The 17,054-nt window shown below is 56.5% G+C and overlaps 7 protein-coding genes across 7 annotated transcripts, besides 1 other annotated feature; all 7 read right to left on the bottom strand.

Moving 5' to 3' along the window:
• Positions 1–169: 169 nt before the first annotated feature.
• CYC9 (cyclin 9, putative) lies at positions 170–1,060 on the bottom strand (the record flags this gene model as incomplete). Its single annotated transcript, XM_010703467.1, has 1 exon — positions 170–1,060. The coding sequence occupies one exon, from the start codon at positions 1,058–1,060 to the stop codon at positions 170–172; it is 891 nt and encodes a 296-aa protein (XP_010701769.1).
• A 1,599-nt stretch (positions 1,061–2,659) lies between these two features.
• On the bottom strand, positions 2,660–3,367 carry LPMP_320810 (RNA binding protein, putative; the record flags this gene model as incomplete). Its single annotated transcript, XM_010703466.1, has 1 exon — positions 2,660–3,367. The coding sequence occupies one exon, from the start codon at positions 3,365–3,367 to the stop codon at positions 2,660–2,662; it is 708 nt and encodes a 235-aa protein (XP_010701768.1).
• Positions 3,368–3,969: 602 nt separating this feature from the next.
• Positions 3,970–5,142, bottom strand: LPMP_320800 (hypothetical protein; the record flags this gene model as incomplete). Its single annotated transcript, XM_010703465.1, has 1 exon — positions 3,970–5,142. One exon carries the CDS (start codon positions 5,140–5,142, stop codon positions 3,970–3,972), a length of 1,173 nt encoding a protein of 390 aa, XP_010701767.1.
• A 1,125-nt stretch (positions 5,143–6,267) lies between these two features.
• On the bottom strand, positions 6,268–8,052 carry LPMP_320790 (hypothetical protein; the record flags this gene model as incomplete). The annotated part of the gene is made up of 1 exon (XM_010703464.1): positions 6,268–8,052. The coding sequence occupies one exon, from the start codon at positions 8,050–8,052 to the stop codon at positions 6,268–6,270; it is 1,785 nt and encodes a 594-aa protein (XP_010701766.1).
• A 2,487-nt stretch (positions 8,053–10,539) lies between these two features.
• On the bottom strand, positions 10,540–11,985 carry LPMP_320780 (hypothetical protein; the record flags this gene model as incomplete). Its single annotated transcript, XM_010703463.1, has 1 exon — positions 10,540–11,985. One exon carries the CDS (start codon positions 11,983–11,985, stop codon positions 10,540–10,542), a length of 1,446 nt encoding a protein of 481 aa, XP_010701765.1.
• A 1,172-nt stretch (positions 11,986–13,157) lies between these two features.
• Positions 13,158–13,718: a repeat region.
• Positions 13,719–13,748: 30 nt separating this feature from the next.
• LPMP_320770 (U6 snRNA-associated Sm-like protein LSm4p) lies at positions 13,749–14,099 on the bottom strand (the record flags this gene model as incomplete). The annotated part of the gene is made up of 1 exon (XM_010703462.1): positions 13,749–14,099. One exon carries the CDS (start codon positions 14,097–14,099, stop codon positions 13,749–13,751), a length of 351 nt encoding a protein of 116 aa, XP_010701764.1.
• A 900-nt stretch (positions 14,100–14,999) lies between these two features.
• On the bottom strand, positions 15,000–15,896 carry LPMP_320760 (hypothetical protein; the record flags this gene model as incomplete). The annotated part of the gene is made up of 1 exon (XM_010703461.1): positions 15,000–15,896. One exon carries the CDS (start codon positions 15,894–15,896, stop codon positions 15,000–15,002), a length of 897 nt encoding a protein of 298 aa, XP_010701763.1.
• Between the last annotated feature and the right edge of the window lie 1,158 nt (positions 15,897–17,054).

The following is a 17,054-nucleotide window of genomic DNA, read 5'->3' as shown; positions in this document are numbered from 1 at the left end:
CACCTTCCTAGCGTCACTTCCCTTCCCGTCTTTCCACCGTCAGAGATCACGAGCCGCTGGAAGGAAGTTTGGCGCACCTCACGAAAAACCCAAGTGCAAGTTCATCAGACTACAAAGCCGTCCGCTTTGCTAGTTTCCTCAGGCCTCGCCAAGTCACCTCAGAGGACTCTCACTGCTCCGACATCTTCATCAGCGGAGTAAAGTCGGCGCTGGCGCTGCTGAAGACGGAGCTGATGACACCAGCGTCATTACCATGTTGCGATCTCCGGCGCTTGTATCGCGCCTCGTTGACATCGTCGAGCGCCGGCACGCCAAACTTCTTGTGTAGGTACGCGAAGACGTCCATGAGCACCGCTGTAATGCCCTCCAGCTCCGCCTCATCGGGAAACTCCGCCCCTGAAGCACTCCAGGTTGACTGAAAGGCAGGCGCCAGCTCCCTGTGCCCTGCTGTCACGATCATGTAGAGGATTGTCGTGCACAGTTGCTGCATCGACACCTTGACGCACAGCGGTGTGACAAAGGAGAAGAGAAATACGCGTCGCACCGCCGTGCCGATCTCCTGCTGCGCAGCGTACGGCAGCTGACCCGTCTCAGTCAGGGTCTGCACCGACCGCAGAGTGTCAGCAAGGGGGAAGATGCGCACAAAGTCAAAGCGGATGGTATCGCACAGCACCAGCTCCACATCCAGCACGGCACGGCACCACTGTTCCAGCTCTGCTGGAGGAGTTGTGTTCGCATCGAGGTCAAATGCAGCCTCCACCAGGCGCGCCAGCCGTATGTGCGCGTGCTCCACCTTGGCAGCGAGGAAGACGCACGTGGTGGCCAGCACGATCTCGTTGGCTTTCCGCAGCCCGTGCACGGCGACAAACTCGTGCCAGTAGCACAGCGACGTCAGCAGAACACTCTCGGTGAGGCGGAACTTACGCACAAGATAGTCCGAGATGACGAAGGCGGACTGCGAAAGGCGGAAGTAGCGGCTGGTGAAGGAGGGCAGGTAAGGGGCAGCGAAACCGGTGGACGCGGGTGAGCTGTACAACGGCGACAGTGGGTTGGATGACATATTGAAGTGCAGCGCTGGGGTCCGTGTGCTGCTGCTTACTCCTAGAAGATCGTGTGGAAAGCGAGAACGGGGCAGTGCCAACAGCCAGGGGGGCTGAAGAAAGCGCAAGCAGCCTGTGTCAACAGTGCCACCCACCCACCACAGAAGCTCCAGTCACAACTGTCGGTGCGAGAGAAGAGAAGAGAGAGAGGAGGGAATGAAAAGAACCCCCCAAAAGGCGTAGGTAGCCTTTCCTCTATTGCATGCGCCCCGATGCGTGTAGGACTGCTTCCCTGCACTTGCTTCGACTCGCCTGCTTCGCCTCCCCCGCTCGTAGCTAGTCGGGAAGGGAGGCGGTGCCGGCTCACCAAGTCCCGATACACACACGTTAAAAAGGCACGTGTAGACGAGTGCGCACATGGGCCCCATATGTGTGTTTCCAGGGGAGGAGACGAAAGGGAAGGACGCCGCCGCAGAGAGGAGGGAGAATAAGAAAGTGGTTAACGGAGATTGTCATGACGTGCACTGCATGAACTAGGGCATCCTCACGAGGTGACGTGTGAAGGAGCTTGCAGCTTCTGCCGAGAGCAGCAGCACAACGGCTGCTACAAACCAATCTGAGGAGTGTGGTAGACCGGCGGCCGCCCCACCGCTGCATCGCGGATGGGTACAAGATGTACGATTAAGTCCATACAGCGAGCGCCGCCGTGGGGCGGGGGTTACCTGTCAGACAAGTTGTACCTGTGTGACTGAGTCTTAACGCGAGTCCTTACACAGAGGGAGAGAGAGAGAGACATGCACATGCACATGTGCACACCCAGACACTTTCTGCTTCCTCATCGGCGTTTCCTCGTGTGTATGTGTGGGGGTCGTTCTGTCGTTGGTAAAGGAGTGTCGTGAAACGAAAGATAAAAAGGTGCATAAGAAAATCAGCTTGCATGGCCCATACACGGCTCTCTCTCCCCTCCCACCCTGTAAAGAGACGGGAGGCGTTCAAGCCGACCAAACGAGGCAGGACAAGAGAAGGCATGCTTAAAAGGGGGAAGAAGAGGGGAGGGCGAGTTACTTGTATTGCTTTTTGGTTAGCTTCAGCGAGTGCCGTTCCCCCCGAATGCGAAGGGGTCAGTGTTTCCAAGTGCATCCAAACAAGAAAAGGAAGGACGCGGCACAAAGAAAAGGAGGAACGGCTGGGTGGAAGAAGAAATGCGTGCCCACACCACCTTCCTCCACACACACACACACACACACACACACACACAGACAGAGAGAGATACCACAGAGCTCCGCCATACCTTCGCTCCTGATTTCGCCTTCTCTCCCACGAGTGCGCGCTCGCCGGGCACATCTTCGTTACCCTCTGTCTCCTTTGTGTTTCTTTTCTCTTTGCCTACCCTCTCTCGCAGTGGGCCGGAGAAGGAAAAGAAAGCACAAGAGAGAGGTGTAAAGGGGGTGGAGATGAGCGACTCACAGCGACTCGAGGAGGAGGGAGCGTGAAGAAGTGAGAAAGCGGATAATGTGGATGTGTAATCGTGTGCGCGTGGGTAGGCAAAAGGGGCGCGAGACTCACTCTCTGCCGGAGATTCCGGGCACCATGCATCACGGAGGGAAGGTTCTACCGCTTTAGTGGCGCTCATGCTCCTTGTGGTGGCGGTGAGCGGCAATGAGGACCTTGGAAGCCTCCTGGCGAGCACGGAGCTTCTCCAGAGAGCGAGCGGACAGCGCTACACGCAGCGTGTGGCCACGGAACTCAACGCCGTTCTTCTCCTCCACGAACTTCTTTGCCGCCGCGGAGGAGCTGAGATAGGCGTACACGTAGTTCTGGCGGTACGTGCGCAAGCGCTGCACCTTCACACCAGCGAACAGCTCCATGATCTGCTGCTTCGTTGTCGAAGCGCGGAAAATGGGGCTGACGAACACACACGCGGAGTTCTCGTGCGCGTCCGGCTTCGGGCTGGTCTTAGCGGGCACCACCAGCACCGTCTGGCCCAGCACCTCTTTCTCGTTGAAGAGGTCGATCGCCTTCTTCACAGCGGCGGAGTTGTCGAAGAAAACGAGGGCGTAGCGGCAGCGGCGCAGCTGGACCTTGATCACTTTGCCGGCGGCGGAAAAGACATTCGTGGCATCGGCGACGGAACCAGTACCCCAGTTCTTCACGTACACCCCGTTGGAGGAGCCGGAGGCGGGACGGGCAGCGGGGGCGGCGGCCTTGGGCGCAGTCTTGGTAGACGGCTTCGTGGCAGCTGCCTTCGGCGCGGGGGCCTTGGCGGCAGGCTTGGGTGCAGCCTTGGGGGCGGGCTTGACGGGCTTAGAGGCGGCCTTGGCGGGCATGTTGGCACGTGAAGAGGTGTGAAGGTTGTTTTTTTATTACTCGAAGGTCGAGGTGATCGCTGAGAGCTTAAAGCTGGACGGCGGGCGTCGGTTGGAGACGAGTGGCAGCAGAGAGTGAAAAGAAGACGCCGCAAAACCACGTGTTTTGTGTGGGTGTTCGTGTGCGTTCGTATGAGTGGAGCACGGAAGGACCAGAGAGTTGGCGGGGGTGAGAAAGAGAGGAGGGGAATAAGAAAGTCAGCGTCTGCATGAGGAGCTAAAGCACGAACAACGACAGTTGAAGAGCCCTCGACCACATCACTACCACCAACCGATACGCAGCTGAATACAATGAGCACTGCCAACTTGCACAGAAGCCCCGCAAGATCCACAGCTTTAGTTTTTTTTTAGGTTTCTTTTCGTTCTCCGCTGCTTGCAGGCCGTCTCATTCTGTTCACGTCCAGAGCAGCCAAGAAGTTGGTGTTCCACAAGAAGACAAAACTGTTGAGAATTGAGGAGGATCGGCCAATGTGTCACACCGTTGCCTGCTGGCGCATCGCCACCCTGGCAGGAGGAATGCGCCTCCCAAACGAGAAGTTTCCACGATACGCATAAAGATAGCATCACCGTGCGACTGAAGAACAAGGCATGCAGGCTAGCATGACAACATAGGGGAGATTCACCGTGCGATTGAACGGCACCCATTCCGTCCACGTATAGAGGTACAGCAGAGGCTGCAGTCCTTGTTTTGCCAAGGTGGCCGCCTCAACGCCACTTACACCGGCCAAGTAGAGGCTGTGTGACACCATGAACGACACTGTGAACGGATTGGACTCGGCACCCACCGCACCACCACCTCGCGGCAGCAGTGCACCCACGCACTCGTATGCGAAAGAGCGACCAGGAATCCCTACCAGCTTCACAGCGCACTCACGCGCACCCCAGTGCTGCGCCAGTACTACAGCGGCATATGCGTCCGCTTCGCTCTCACATGGCGTGGGAAGGTGCTCCCACCACCCATCGCGACGTCCAACCGCCTGGCATGCACTGACGTCTTCGCTGCCGTGGCCGGCCTCGGGAACCCCCACCTCGGCACCACTTTCCGGCGGCTGTTTCTGAACACACGCCAGCCCACGCCGCATATCTTCGGCAGACGCGGCCGTGATGCACTGAGGCATCCACCGCTGCCCGAGTCGGGGAAAGCGGCTTCGCACGCGGTGGACCTCTGCCACACTCACCACGTCGATCGCGTATGCAAACGCGGTGGCCGTCGCATCCGACAACGAGCAATGTGCACGCACCACCTCTGTTCCTCTGCAGAGTCTCTTTGGCGAGGCATTAGAATCGTTAGGGGAAAAAGAGTCGGGTGACGAGACGGGCCATGCCACCGACGCCGCTACGGAGTCCTCGTGCGCAATGCTCAGAGAGCACCCGTGCAGCATTGGCGCCGCCTCGCGACGATGGGTGAAAACGACGGCGGGTGCCTCATTCGTTTTGGGACTGGTGAGGGTCTTGCTTGGCGACAAAGACGCAATCGCCTTGGAGGCGGCAACGCGAGAAAGCACAAAGGGGAGTCGGTGTCGTGGATGAAGGTCGCCAGCGGCGGCGCTGAACACTTCACCCTCCCGGGCGCTGTAGCCTGGCAGCCCACACGTGCAGAGGGAGACAAGAGGTGGAATCTCTGGCGCCGGTAAAGTCAGCTTGGAAACGGCAATGGCCGCACGTGAGAAGCACGCGGGCAGACAATGGATGCGGCACGACACATACGCAGCTCTTCTGTCACTCACCCCCGGCATCCGAGAGAGAGGAGCAATCAGTCGGAGAAAGGTGACCACCAAGACCCAGGAGCATCCCGGTTCTCTCGCGCTGCCACTGGTGCGGGGAAGGGAGAAAAGAATGTCGTATAGATATGGTGGCACCGCGCAGCGGGGCATAGAAGAGGGACAGGGGGAAGCAGGACGCGTGCAAGCACAGGAGAGTAAGTACACAAGCCAGATGGCAGAGCGGTGCAGTACGGAGAACGGGAACACATGTCTCATTTGTCACCAGCACGCCACAGTACGCTCCATGCGAGAGCCAATGTGACGTAAACCTTGAAGGGTAGAAAGAGCGAAGATGCAACCAGGCGTACGCTGGCTCACGCAGGACGCCACGGTATTCTTCTCTCGAAACGCGAACAGCGGAGGCAGGAAAATGGGCCTTGGCTCGCCCCTTCTCCGTCTCTCACGTCCAACACGTGCATGTGGGGCAAAGACACATTCGATACACACGATGCTTCCCTCACGCTCGCATGGCCTTGTGCTGCCTCTATTCTCTTCGCGGAACGTCTCATGAGTGATAAGCAGTGTTGCACTCGTGTATGTGTGTGAGTACGCAGAAGAAAGAGGATGGAGAAGATGAAGGAGACGCAGGTGGGGCAGGTGCACTGATCCCCTTTTATCTATTGCAGTAACCAAATAACCAACTACATGCGAGACGGCGGCAACCATCACAGAAAGCGTTTCCGTGGGAGGTGAAGGGCTATGGCTGGAAGCGCCAGTATATGGCGCACGTCTGCACCACCACAATCCCTTCCTCCTTCCCAGACTCCTTTCAAACGCGCACACAGTAGAACCCCCCCTCTCTCCCTCCCTCCCTCCCACGCTACGCAGTCACCGCGAGACTCCACAACGAAGAATCGAGTAAGAAAAAGCTGTAAGATTCGCCTCATCCTATTCAATGCGCACCGCAGCGGTGGCTAATGTACATCATGCGGAGAAGAAAAGAAAAAGATCACCAAGGAGGCAATTTAGAGGGACACTCACAAGGGAAGAAAACACCGAGAGGCATTATGGCACGGTTTATGGGGGAGGAAGAACAGGTTGGAGCAGAGTAATAAAATACAGCGCAGAAGAATCGGTCACTTCCTGTTATCCCTCGTCTTACGACTTCCACTGCTGAGAGGTCCGGCGCGCCTTCCACTCCTCAAAGCGTTCCCACGCCTCCTCCTGCTGCATCCCAGAGCTGCGACGCTGCTGCTGTGCCCGTAGCTGGTTCGACACGCGACCTACCGCAGCGCGCACATTCTTCTCCATCCGTAACGTGGTGCGGTCCGTCACTTGGCGACTTGAGAATATGGCGGGGCTATCGCTGAGCTCCGCTGACCCAGCATCCTGGGGGGCCGATATGGGCTTGGCGAGGAGTGCACTGGAGCTGATGTCATGAAGCACGTTCTCAATTTCCATCTCCATCTCCTTCAAAACGTCATCATCCAACCGCAGAAGCTCGGCAAGGGCGCTGAATTGTGGGGGGAGAGGTGCCTCGGGTGACGTCGCAATTGTGTCGGTGGCATCGCTGTTGCAGCAGGTGAAGGAGAGCCCACCAGACGAGTGCGATGCCGCGTTCTCGAGCACCTTTAGGGCGGCAGTCGTGGAGACACCGGCAGTGTCGCTATCAGCATCGCCGCTGCCAGCACCATCCTCCGCCTTGCGCTCTGCTACCGCCTCCTGCGCCGCCGCCTGAACAGCTGCTGCCACAGCCACGCGCTGCTCGTGGGCACGGCGGTGCGCCGTCTCGGTCACTGACAGCAGCTTGTGAGCCTCCTGGAAGAGCTCCTCGGTATCCCAACGAGCCTCCTGCTCTGCTTTCTCCACAGCATCACGGGCAACACCTTCCTCAGCGTCTATGGCGACGCGGTTGTCGCGGTCGCGGCGTCGCCGCTGTTTCAGCTCCTCTAGCTCCTGTGCGCAGCGCAGGTCCAACTCCTGTGTCAGACGATCCCGCACGACCCGCTGCTCCTCACGCTGCTCCGTCAGCAGCGTCACGCACTGGGTGAGATGTGCACGCTTCTCTTCGCGGATCGCGGCACGCTCGGACGCCTCGCCCGCGTCCCCGCAGCGTCCCCACGCCTCCACCACACGACGTTCCTCTGGGAACACGGGGCGCTCATCGAGGTAGGTGAGGGCAGGCAGATGTAGGATCATGTTGCGCCGATAGTGACGCAAGCGGTGGGACAGTCCGTTGCCTTGGAGATAGATGACGCTGACCAGTGGGAGGTGCTGAAAGAACTGCGCGATGGCAAGCGGGTCCGGCTTAGGCAGCGCAACCACAGTGGGGGGCATAGCGGCGGATAAGACGGCGCCGGTGTCTGCAGCGTCGACGATGCGAACATCATCAGCGGCTGCAGTGTCTTCTAACTCTCTCACTGTTGTCGTGGCGACGGTAGTGACAGGGTTTGCGGTGGCACTGCCGGCCGGCTCGCGGGAAGCCTCGATGCGGTTAAAAGACAAGTCGACGCTGGTGAGGCTACCAGCCAACTGCCAGAGCTCCTCGCAGACTTCGAGAGAGGTGAGTTGGTTATGGGACGCCTGCAGGGTCTCCAGCGACGGACATCCCGCAGCAATGCCGCGCAGAGAAGTCAAGTAGTTGTGCGACACGTTCAGGACGCGCAGTCCGTGGAGAGTTGTCGTCAATGAAGAGAGTGACCGGATGAAGTTGTTCTGCACGAAGAGCGAGACAAGGCTGTCTTTTTGACTCGTTAGGCCGCTAAGCTCAGAAAGCGCGTTCTGCTCCAGCCACAGAACCTTCAAGTCCGTGTACGGCTCCAGGTTCTGGATCGCAGTGAAACCGCGGCAGTGAAGAAAGAGCTGGTCGTTGAGGTGCGGCGCGGCGTAGCCCCCATTGGCCTTGCAGGAGGCCACAATCACGCTATTGGTCATGTCCGCCATCTGGCCTTGCTGCTGCCTCTTGCGTTTGAAAGCGAGAAACGCGTCGAAGGAAGGAGAGGGCGTCGGCTGAAGAAGACAAAAAAAAATAGACTGTGTTATCTCTGTAACGGCAGAGGGAGAAGGGAAAAGGGGAAAACACGAAAGGGATGCACAAACAAAACACTCAGCAGAAAAGGCACGAAACGCCAGCGCAATTTTCGGTCCGCGGTGCCATTCGAATGCGGACGCAGAGTTTGAGGACGCGACTCTCGCCGAGAGAGCACAAAGACAACAGAGAGAGAGAGAGAAGTATACTGAGGCATAGACACTCACGGAGAGGTAAGAAGGGAAATGAAAGTAGAGGGAGTGACAGAGGTGTGTTGTTGGGATTTCTTGCACGTCAAAATGCACAGCGAGAGAAACTTGTCTTTTTACAGCAGGCGCACAGCATGGCGTATCGAGGGTCCCCGCCGTAGCGCGCATCTCTGAGAGTGAGGCTGTGCGTGTGAGTCGGTGCATAGCACCTACGACCAGTACACGATCGCAAACGCATACCTGCATACAGAAGCGAGCCTCGCTACCAAAACCCTCTGCACCACTGCCTACGTAGCCATGTCCTGAGTGAGTGAGATGTCGTTGTTTAGAATAACCACAACCTCCCTCTCCACATCACTAGTGCACATGAGCATCGCAGGAGATGGATAAGAAAAGTTGAAGTGCCGCTCCACTCACTTTTGCACATCTCAGAATCGACGCAACGAGGAGCAGGCTAGGGAAACAAGAGCAACGGGGGAGACGCAGGATGCCAGTACGACGGTGACAGCGGTGGCAGACCTCGTAGGACGACGAAAAGGGCAACGGCATGCCCCCTCGATAGCCTTGTCTTGCTGTTTTCTAGTTGTTGTCGCGTCTTTGTTTGTTTTTTGTTTGTTGTTGCGTGTTGGCGTTGTTAAAGTCTTCCCTGTCTCCTCTCGTCATTCCTCGCCCTCCTTTCATGCCTTCGTTCTATGGTCAACTCTACCCCCGCCCACTCGCTCTCCACCTCACGCTTTTCTCTGTATCTGTGCTCAACCTAGTTGCTGGCCTGTCCTACACAAACCGCTAGAGACATTCTGCAACAGCTTCGCCTGCCGTGCTATCTCGGTTAGTGTCCAGATATATAGATATGGGAAAGTGAAGTCGCAAGGCGTGGAGTGTCCAGGGATTACACGAAGCGAGCGATCAAGGGAGAGAAGTAGGGGGGCAGCAATGGAGTGACTTGAGGTGAGAAGGTCGAGAAAGGAGTACAAAGATGTCCGAAGGGGCGAGGATGAGAGACGGAGAGAGAGAGAGAAGGGCAACGACGAGAGAACCAAAGAGAAAAACAGAAACATAACAGTGGAAAGGCAGTCGAAACACACACACGCACACACACGCACACACACACACACAAACAAGCACACACACAAGTGCATACAGGAACGTACAAAACGGGCAGACAAAGCACAGGCACCGACACGCACTATAGCACACGGGCACATATACATAGGTCGTGTTAGCGGTGTAAGTCCGAAAAAAAAAGAGCAAGAGCAACAGCGAAAAGGCGAAGAAAACAGAGAAACCCAAAAGCACCGGTATCCATACTCGCCGTCCACGGCGGCGGACGCACTCACAGAGAGAGGGAGGGAAGGAGGGAGAAACGAGTGCGCCAGAGAACGAAAAGAGAAGGCGAGAGAGGCAATTAACCTGGAAGGAAACAAAAAGGCAGCGCACACACACAAACAGAGGCCCCCCTTCCTCCCTCCCTGACGAGACGCAACGCCATGCGCGCCTAGGCTAACATCAGACGTACACACGCGCATGCTCGCACCGCGAGGATTCAAGTCTTTGCCTTTCAGGCATCCTTCATAGGTATAGCGGAGACTCGAATACACGCGGTGCGCTTATGACGTGCGAATGATAGAGCACAGACCAGGCTGTGAACTCAAATGCTTCTCTCTCTCTGCTAACAGCATCTCCATGTTTTCAATGTACAAGCACTTCTACCAACCACCACAGAAACACTAGTAGTAGAAAAACCCCATCCGTTGATGTAAGAAGAGAGGGCACATCCCTCTCATGCCAACACACACACACACACATACACCCTCTCCATGAGACGGGCAAAAGAACCAACAACATCAACATCAACAACAAAAAGAAGAGCGAACACAGGAGAATCGAAGAAGGCACGCCCACACACACACACAGGCAGGCTCAAGTCCGCCTGTGTGTGTGTGTGTGGGCGTGCCGATCCGTTCGTCTCCCACCCCTCCCTCGTGCGCACAGGCACGCAAACAAACACGACCAGCACGTGCCGGAAATACCGAGAACGACCGCAAAGCGCAACGAGGGAGAGGAGAACAGAAGAAAAAGATGAGAAGCGTGTCCCGCGCCGCACACAAACACACAGACGATTGGGGACCACACGCGCATACACACAAAGCGCAAGCCGACGCATCCACGTCGCGATCCTCGGCCCTGTGGCACCTATATGCTACTAGGGGACATGGTGTACCTCTGCGGATCAACGTCCGTCGTCATCTGCGCCACCTGCTGCACACGATCAAAAACACTGTCGAGCATGGCACGCAAATCAGCGTAGCTCACGACCAGCACCGTGTTGCTGGTGTCCGTACCGATCAGTTGGATCGTCTCGTCAGAGCCAATGTCCAGCTTGTTGAGGCAGTGGTACACATGGCCCCAGTCCACGTTCACCCGGTTCTGCTCATCCACCTGGTTGAACAGGAACTGGTTGAAAAGGCGCAGAACGTAGCGCTGATTCTCCGATGTATACTCGTGTACCTCAGCGGGCGACTCTAAAGCAAAGCTCAGCTTGATGAGCAGGCGCATCACACGACCGTTGTGCATCTCCTTCTGGCACTGAGACATGAGGAAGTCTGTGTGTCCCTCCTGGTGGCCCACCTCCATCGACATGCGCTCACCAAGTGCGTGACACAGCTGCGCCGAGTCGGCGTGTCCCTCCAAGCATGTCTTGATTAGCTCCCAGAAGCTCTGTGAGAAACCGGGCAGCGGCTGCTTGTTTGTGAAAGTCTCCAGCTTGACGTTGAGGTTCCGAGAGGCGAGCTGAAAGAGGATGAAGCCGAGGGCTTGTATGTCTTGCTTCATGAAAATGTGCTGCTGCACCGTCGCGCTGCGCGGTTCTAGTAGGTCAGTCAGTCCCAAGCCGGTGAAGTAGAATCGGCCGGTCGTCTCGACGTAGACGATCTTTGACCAGTGCAAGCCGTGCAACGGGATGAGGGTCTCGTGGAAGGAGCGGAGTAGGCCTACGAGCTGGCACGTGAAGGACCACAGCAGCCCCTCCGTCGCGCGACGTCCCTCCGTAAAGAAGGCCTCCTGCAAGCCCTTTGCCCCTGAGATGTAGCGGTACTCCATGATCACGTCAGTGCTGCCCATCACGAATTCCTCGGTAGCGAAGAGGTTCGTCAGTGGCACCAGGTTGGGGTGTCGGTACTGCCGCAACGCCTCTTTCACGGCCGCACACTCCTCCTCCTTCACCAGAACGTTCACCAGCCGACGCAGGAGAATGTCTTTGCCGGTGTATCGCGCACTCGTCTGGTATACCTGCATGCGCACCTTGGGCATCATCACACTCGCCTTCGGCTCCGGCTCCAGGTTGTAGATGGTGGTGTACATGGAGAACTTCGATGATGTGACGTGTGTGACCGGGCGACGCGGCCTCACCGAGTGCGGGGTGGTTAGCGAGTTGCGCACGGAGGGAGACATGAAGAGACTACTGATGGGTGTGTACGGCGTCGCGGGGAACGGGTCCGCCGTCATCGAAAGGCTGCCGTTGGTACGGTACACATCCATGTGGTGCTGCGAACTGTACAGGCTATGAGGTGACGGAAACGTTGGCGATATCATCGGCGCACCATTCGTAACCCCGGGAATACTACCAGTGACCGGGTTCATTCCGTGATGCTCGCCGCTCGCAGAGACTCTTGTGTTGCTGCTGTTGCTTTGCTGGCTAAGGGGGAGGCCGTGCAGGCCACAAGTTGTGCTCACGAGAGTGTGTCGGCTACTACCTAGCATTACACAGCACCTTTTTTTTCCTTCACCTCCGCTGACTTGCGCTCTCCACGCTTGCAGAAGCACAAACGCAGTCGGAGGGAGGGAGGGCAGAGACAACTCACAGTGTGCAAGAGTACGCACGAGCAGGAAGGAGAATAGGGAAAGAAAGAACAAAGAAATAAGCAGATACGCCCTTCAATTGTCGATATCGGACTCAGATCAGACGTACACGCGTACACACACACACACACACGCATATACAAAGCCACAGACGCACAAGCGGTGCGCTTCCCTCTCTTGTGGGGGGAGCGGAGCGCAGGAGGCAACACCCACACTGTACCGCACCAGTCATGCACTGACAAGCACACACACACACACACAGAGAGAGAAACACACACACACTCCAAGAAAAACAACAAAACACGCTCTCACGTGTAGTTCTAAGGTGTCCTCTTGCCCAAGACAGAGTGAGGGGCACGTGGGTGCATGAATGGGCAATGTGTGGGTGAGTCCATTGCACGATGAGTCCCACATGAAAGAAGAGCACCACAAAAAAAAAACAAGATAGGTGGAAGCAATGGAGGGCAGAGAAAGTGGAGAGCATCTTGTGGAGAAACACTGACAGAGAAAGAAGGAGGGATGGGGCGGAGAAAGAGAAAAAGAGACGACAAAACACCGAGGAGTGTGTTAGAGTCTTCTGCAGGGGATCTTTCCATTCGCGCACGCACCCGCACACGCAATCCCATAGAGAGGGAGGAACGGCTCCATACACGTCCCTCACTAATGAAGTTCTTCTTGTAGCCATGTAGACACACAGACACACACACACACAATTGCAAAAATAAGAGTTCTTCGAGTGATTCGCCCTTCCCAAACTCTGCTTGTCACCATTGTCCGCCGCAGTGGCACACATCCGTGCGACTACGCAGAGACCACAGGCACATCAACATAAACACACTCACTGCAGAAATTTCAGCACTAAGAGGAGAAGCAGAAGTTGTCTCTATGAGGCCGTACACCCAAGTGCAGTTGTGCCTCACAGTCAGCTCGACCTCTTTTCCTGTCTTTATCAGCGTGGCCATTCTCTGCCACACAGAGTGCACTCATCAACCCCACTCGGCCACCAGCCCATCGCAGGTCCAATCGCGTGGTGCGATGCCGCGCTAGACGCGCAGTAGAGCAGTGCGACGACCCAGCCATCCGAGCACGGCCGCAGACACGAACTCGACCCTACCCTCCGCCTCGCGAGTCGACTCACGGCCGCTCCCATCATGCCGGTCGCCTCTCGGGGCATCCCCCGGGGGGTGACGCTCGGCCTCCCCACACCAGCAGGCAGCGAGGGGCTGGGTGGGACACGCTCGAGTCACGCCAACACGCCGCCGATCATATGAATGGCGCAGACCTGTTTGCTGGGGCAGGTCGCTCCAACGCCACACCGTCGAGGACCGGACCGCCGGCATCAGCAGCGATACGTTGCTCTGACTTTGTCAGGGCCTCTGATGCCTGATCCTGCCACCGCCACCACCAGCAGCAGTGCTTCCGCATTGGCAGGCATAGGGGCCTGCCTGGTCTCCCCACAGATCGGTTTACTGGGGCCTGATGCCACGCACTGAGGTGTCCCCCCGACATCAGGGCGACAATTCGCCTCCCGCAAGAGAATGCTGCTACTTCCGCGGCCGCTTTCTACCTGCTGCGAATTTCTCCTTGTGGGCATGCGCGCCTTTGCTACCTGCCGCCTTGCGTTTCGCTGGCACCGGCACGGAGACGAGTGCACTGTCCGTCATGCGCACGTTCTTCACGCTGGCACCCCGAATAAAACACTCACGCGACTTCCAAAACGACTCGCCATCAGCGCCAGTGCGAGTACATTGTTTGATTACCACGTTCATTGCACGATCAGTGCGCATAACGGTGCCATTCACCGTCTCGCCGTCCGAAAGCTCGATGGAGACTTCTTTCCCGCGGCAGTTACGCAAGATCTCGATCGGGGTGATTGGCCGGCGTGCGGAGCTCATTCTGTGCGTAACTTTGTGTGCGAGGAGGCTGGCGTGCACGAGAAAAAAAAACGCATTGTACGGCAATCTTTGCCACCTGTAAAGATGTTTGCGTGCACGAGTACGGGGAGGGGGATCCGTGCGTGCGAGTTAAAACAGAAGTAAAAGAGATCCGCGGAGAGAACCAGAAGGGGTGGAAAGACGGAGTAAATGCAAGACAGTTGAATTGGCGCAATTGTGTGTTGGTCACGGAAAGGGGGGGTAACAGTGGGCAAAGGAAGTGCAGCGACCGACACATTCTGCGCCGCCTCCGTCAAAACTGAGAACAGAAGATGAAGGCACCGGTCATCTCGCAGATGGAAAGCGCTACTGAGCGAGAAAGCTCCGCCAGCTGTCATAGTTACGGTAGAACCCACTTCTAACGGAGATTTGGTATGGTCCATCCAGTAATCAACGTACGCTCCTCTGATTCTGGATGTGCGTATGTGTGTGTGGGTGTGGGTGTGTGCGTGTTGGAAAACAGTGTTAAGAGTATAGCGATGCGCACCTTCAAAGCTGTAGACACTTCTCCCCGTCATACTAACAAGAGTTAAAGGAGAAAAGTAGTCAGCAGCGCATTTCTCACGCATGAGCGCGGTGTAAGGAAGAGGCAGAGGAAGAGTAGCATGAAGGAAGTGAAAAACACTCCAAGAAGAAACGAGAGGCACATAAGCTTCCTTCACTTCCTTCCCCTCTTTGTTGTTTCGTTCTTCGCTCCTCTGGGTGTGTGGGTAGCAAAGCAACGGGCAAGAACAGAGCGACACCCACATTTTACGAAATACCTGCACTTGCCAAAAACAATCCACGAGACTCATCTTCTAAGACTCTTCTTTTTTTCCGCTCAGTTGGTGTGCCACCTCCCCCTCCCCTCAATCGACGCGATCATCTCACTGCTTGCTGAGCTGCATCTTGTGGACAGGCTCCTCTGTTCGGGCGATGCTCCCGCACTTCCTCTGCAAGATCTTGGAGCGCCGGGAACATGCCAATCATGTTCTCCATGACCAAGTCCTCCAGATAGGAAAAGATTAGCACCTTTGCAATGCGAGGAAAAGAGCGGAAGCAGCGGAGCCGAGTCAGTCGCGTGCGCTCCTCCTCCACTGGAGCCCCAGCAGAGATACACAGTGAGCGTAGTAAGTTGAGAGACCGGAAGCTCTTGTAGTTGATGGTATTTCTGCCATCAAAACCCCAGAAGACCTTTCGACACGCGGGGCACTCGGTGAACTCGTCGTAAATCTCGTAGATCCTTGCAACGACGCGGTCGCGCATCTCCTCCTTCTTCACTGAGACAAGAAGCTCGTTGCACGACACGCAGCGGCGAAAAACCCGGTTCAGGTCGTACGTCAGCCCCGCCTGCTGAATGAGTTCAATCATAGCACGTTTGAACTCGCTGCTGCGCCACTGTTGAGTAAAGAGGCACTGCAACTCGACATCAGCCTCCTCATTGCCCTCTGAGTAGATGGACTCCCCATCCGAGTCGTACGCTACAACGTGACGCGCCGTACCCACCATCGTCTTTGCGGTGCCATGCCGCATGGCGCGCACGCGGTGGTTGTGCGCGTGCGCGCTGCGTGCAAGTGGGCGACTACACGTCACGAGTGTTCGGCCCTCAGCGCAGGCAGTGGGGATGAGGTCGGCCTGTGGCACATCTCGCGAGCAGAGCGTATCGTAGCCCAGTAGACGGAAGTACTTGGCCACCTTGTTCATGCTAAAATCCATTATAAACCGGGGCTCCTTGCCCTCATTATGCGTGGAGGAGGAGCATGGCACCTCGCAGGGCATGGAGGCTAAACACTTCACACCGGAATCTCTTGACAGGATCGCAGGCAGTGCTTCGCTGCTTTCTGCCCTATGTGCCGTAGGAAACTCCTGGTAGACAAGGGCACAAAAAGGGCAGAAAAAAAAGAAGGTAGCGGGTCTTTGTGACCTCACTGAAGTCAACTAGGCGAGTGCTTGGGTGTGGGTGCTTCGGTGTTGTAAGCGCTTTCAGCAACGTCGTGATGTCGCTGCTTGTGCTGCTGGCCTTGTGCACACATCATTGCGCACGAGGGAGGAATCGGGAGACGATGAAAAGATGACGACGCAGCAGTGCGCCAACGAAAAGAGATGGTGTGACATGGCACCGGCCATTCAAAGAAGAAACGAGCGAAGGAAATGAAGATGAGAAAAGGGAAAAACCCAGCATACGGGGCCAAAGAGAGAGAGAGAGAGAGTTACTGTAAACAGTCCGAACAGCGTGGAGAATGGCAGTCGTGGCGCAGCAGTGGTACACAGGAGAAGCAATGCTAGCTGCAGCGAGGAGGTGGAGAAAAGAGCACGATAGAATCGTTGAAACGACCGCGCACGAGCACAGAGGCAGCGAGCCAAAGCACAACACCATATACCCCTCACACACCCAGACATAGACGCATGCTGACCTTTCGCATCATCTTTTTCAACCTAAAGTGAAAAAGTCACACACTGAGGAGGCAAAGGAGTGAGGAAGATGGTACGCTTCCTCCACACAGTCACATATGGCGAGGGAAGGGGAAAGGTGCCCTCGAGTAAGCACAAGCACATATCTCCTTCATTGGAGCCTTCGCGTGTCGGTGTGTGTGGGGGGGACTCAGCATTACACTTTTCTTTCTGTCCATGATGAAGAATACAGAGTGCACTCTTTGTTCTACCACGTGTAGGACATGTTTTGGTGGTGGAGAGGGGTGCGCCGGCCGGTGCGCTTTGCAGTTCGGAGGCAGCATTGATGTGCGGATGCACATCTGGCGCACGGGCGGCATGCACCACTCAACGAGAGAGAGACAAGCAACAGTCCCTCAGCTCCGCGAAGAGGTGGCTGAAAACATGAGGAGCGGAAATTGAGAGGCTTGCTAAGCACACTCGCGCGCGAAGGAGAGCAAGACAAAGGACATGCAGATCTGAAATAAATGACATCCCCTCTCCCTA

This window comes from Leishmania panamensis, assembly GCF_000755165.1.
Source record: "Leishmania panamensis strain MHOM/PA/94/PSC-1 chromosome 32 sequence".
NCBI lineage: Eukaryota > Euglenozoa > Kinetoplastea > Trypanosomatida > Trypanosomatidae > Leishmania > Leishmania panamensis.
Note: the sequence above shows the minus strand (reverse complement) of the source record. Positions and strands in the feature narration are given on the sequence as shown.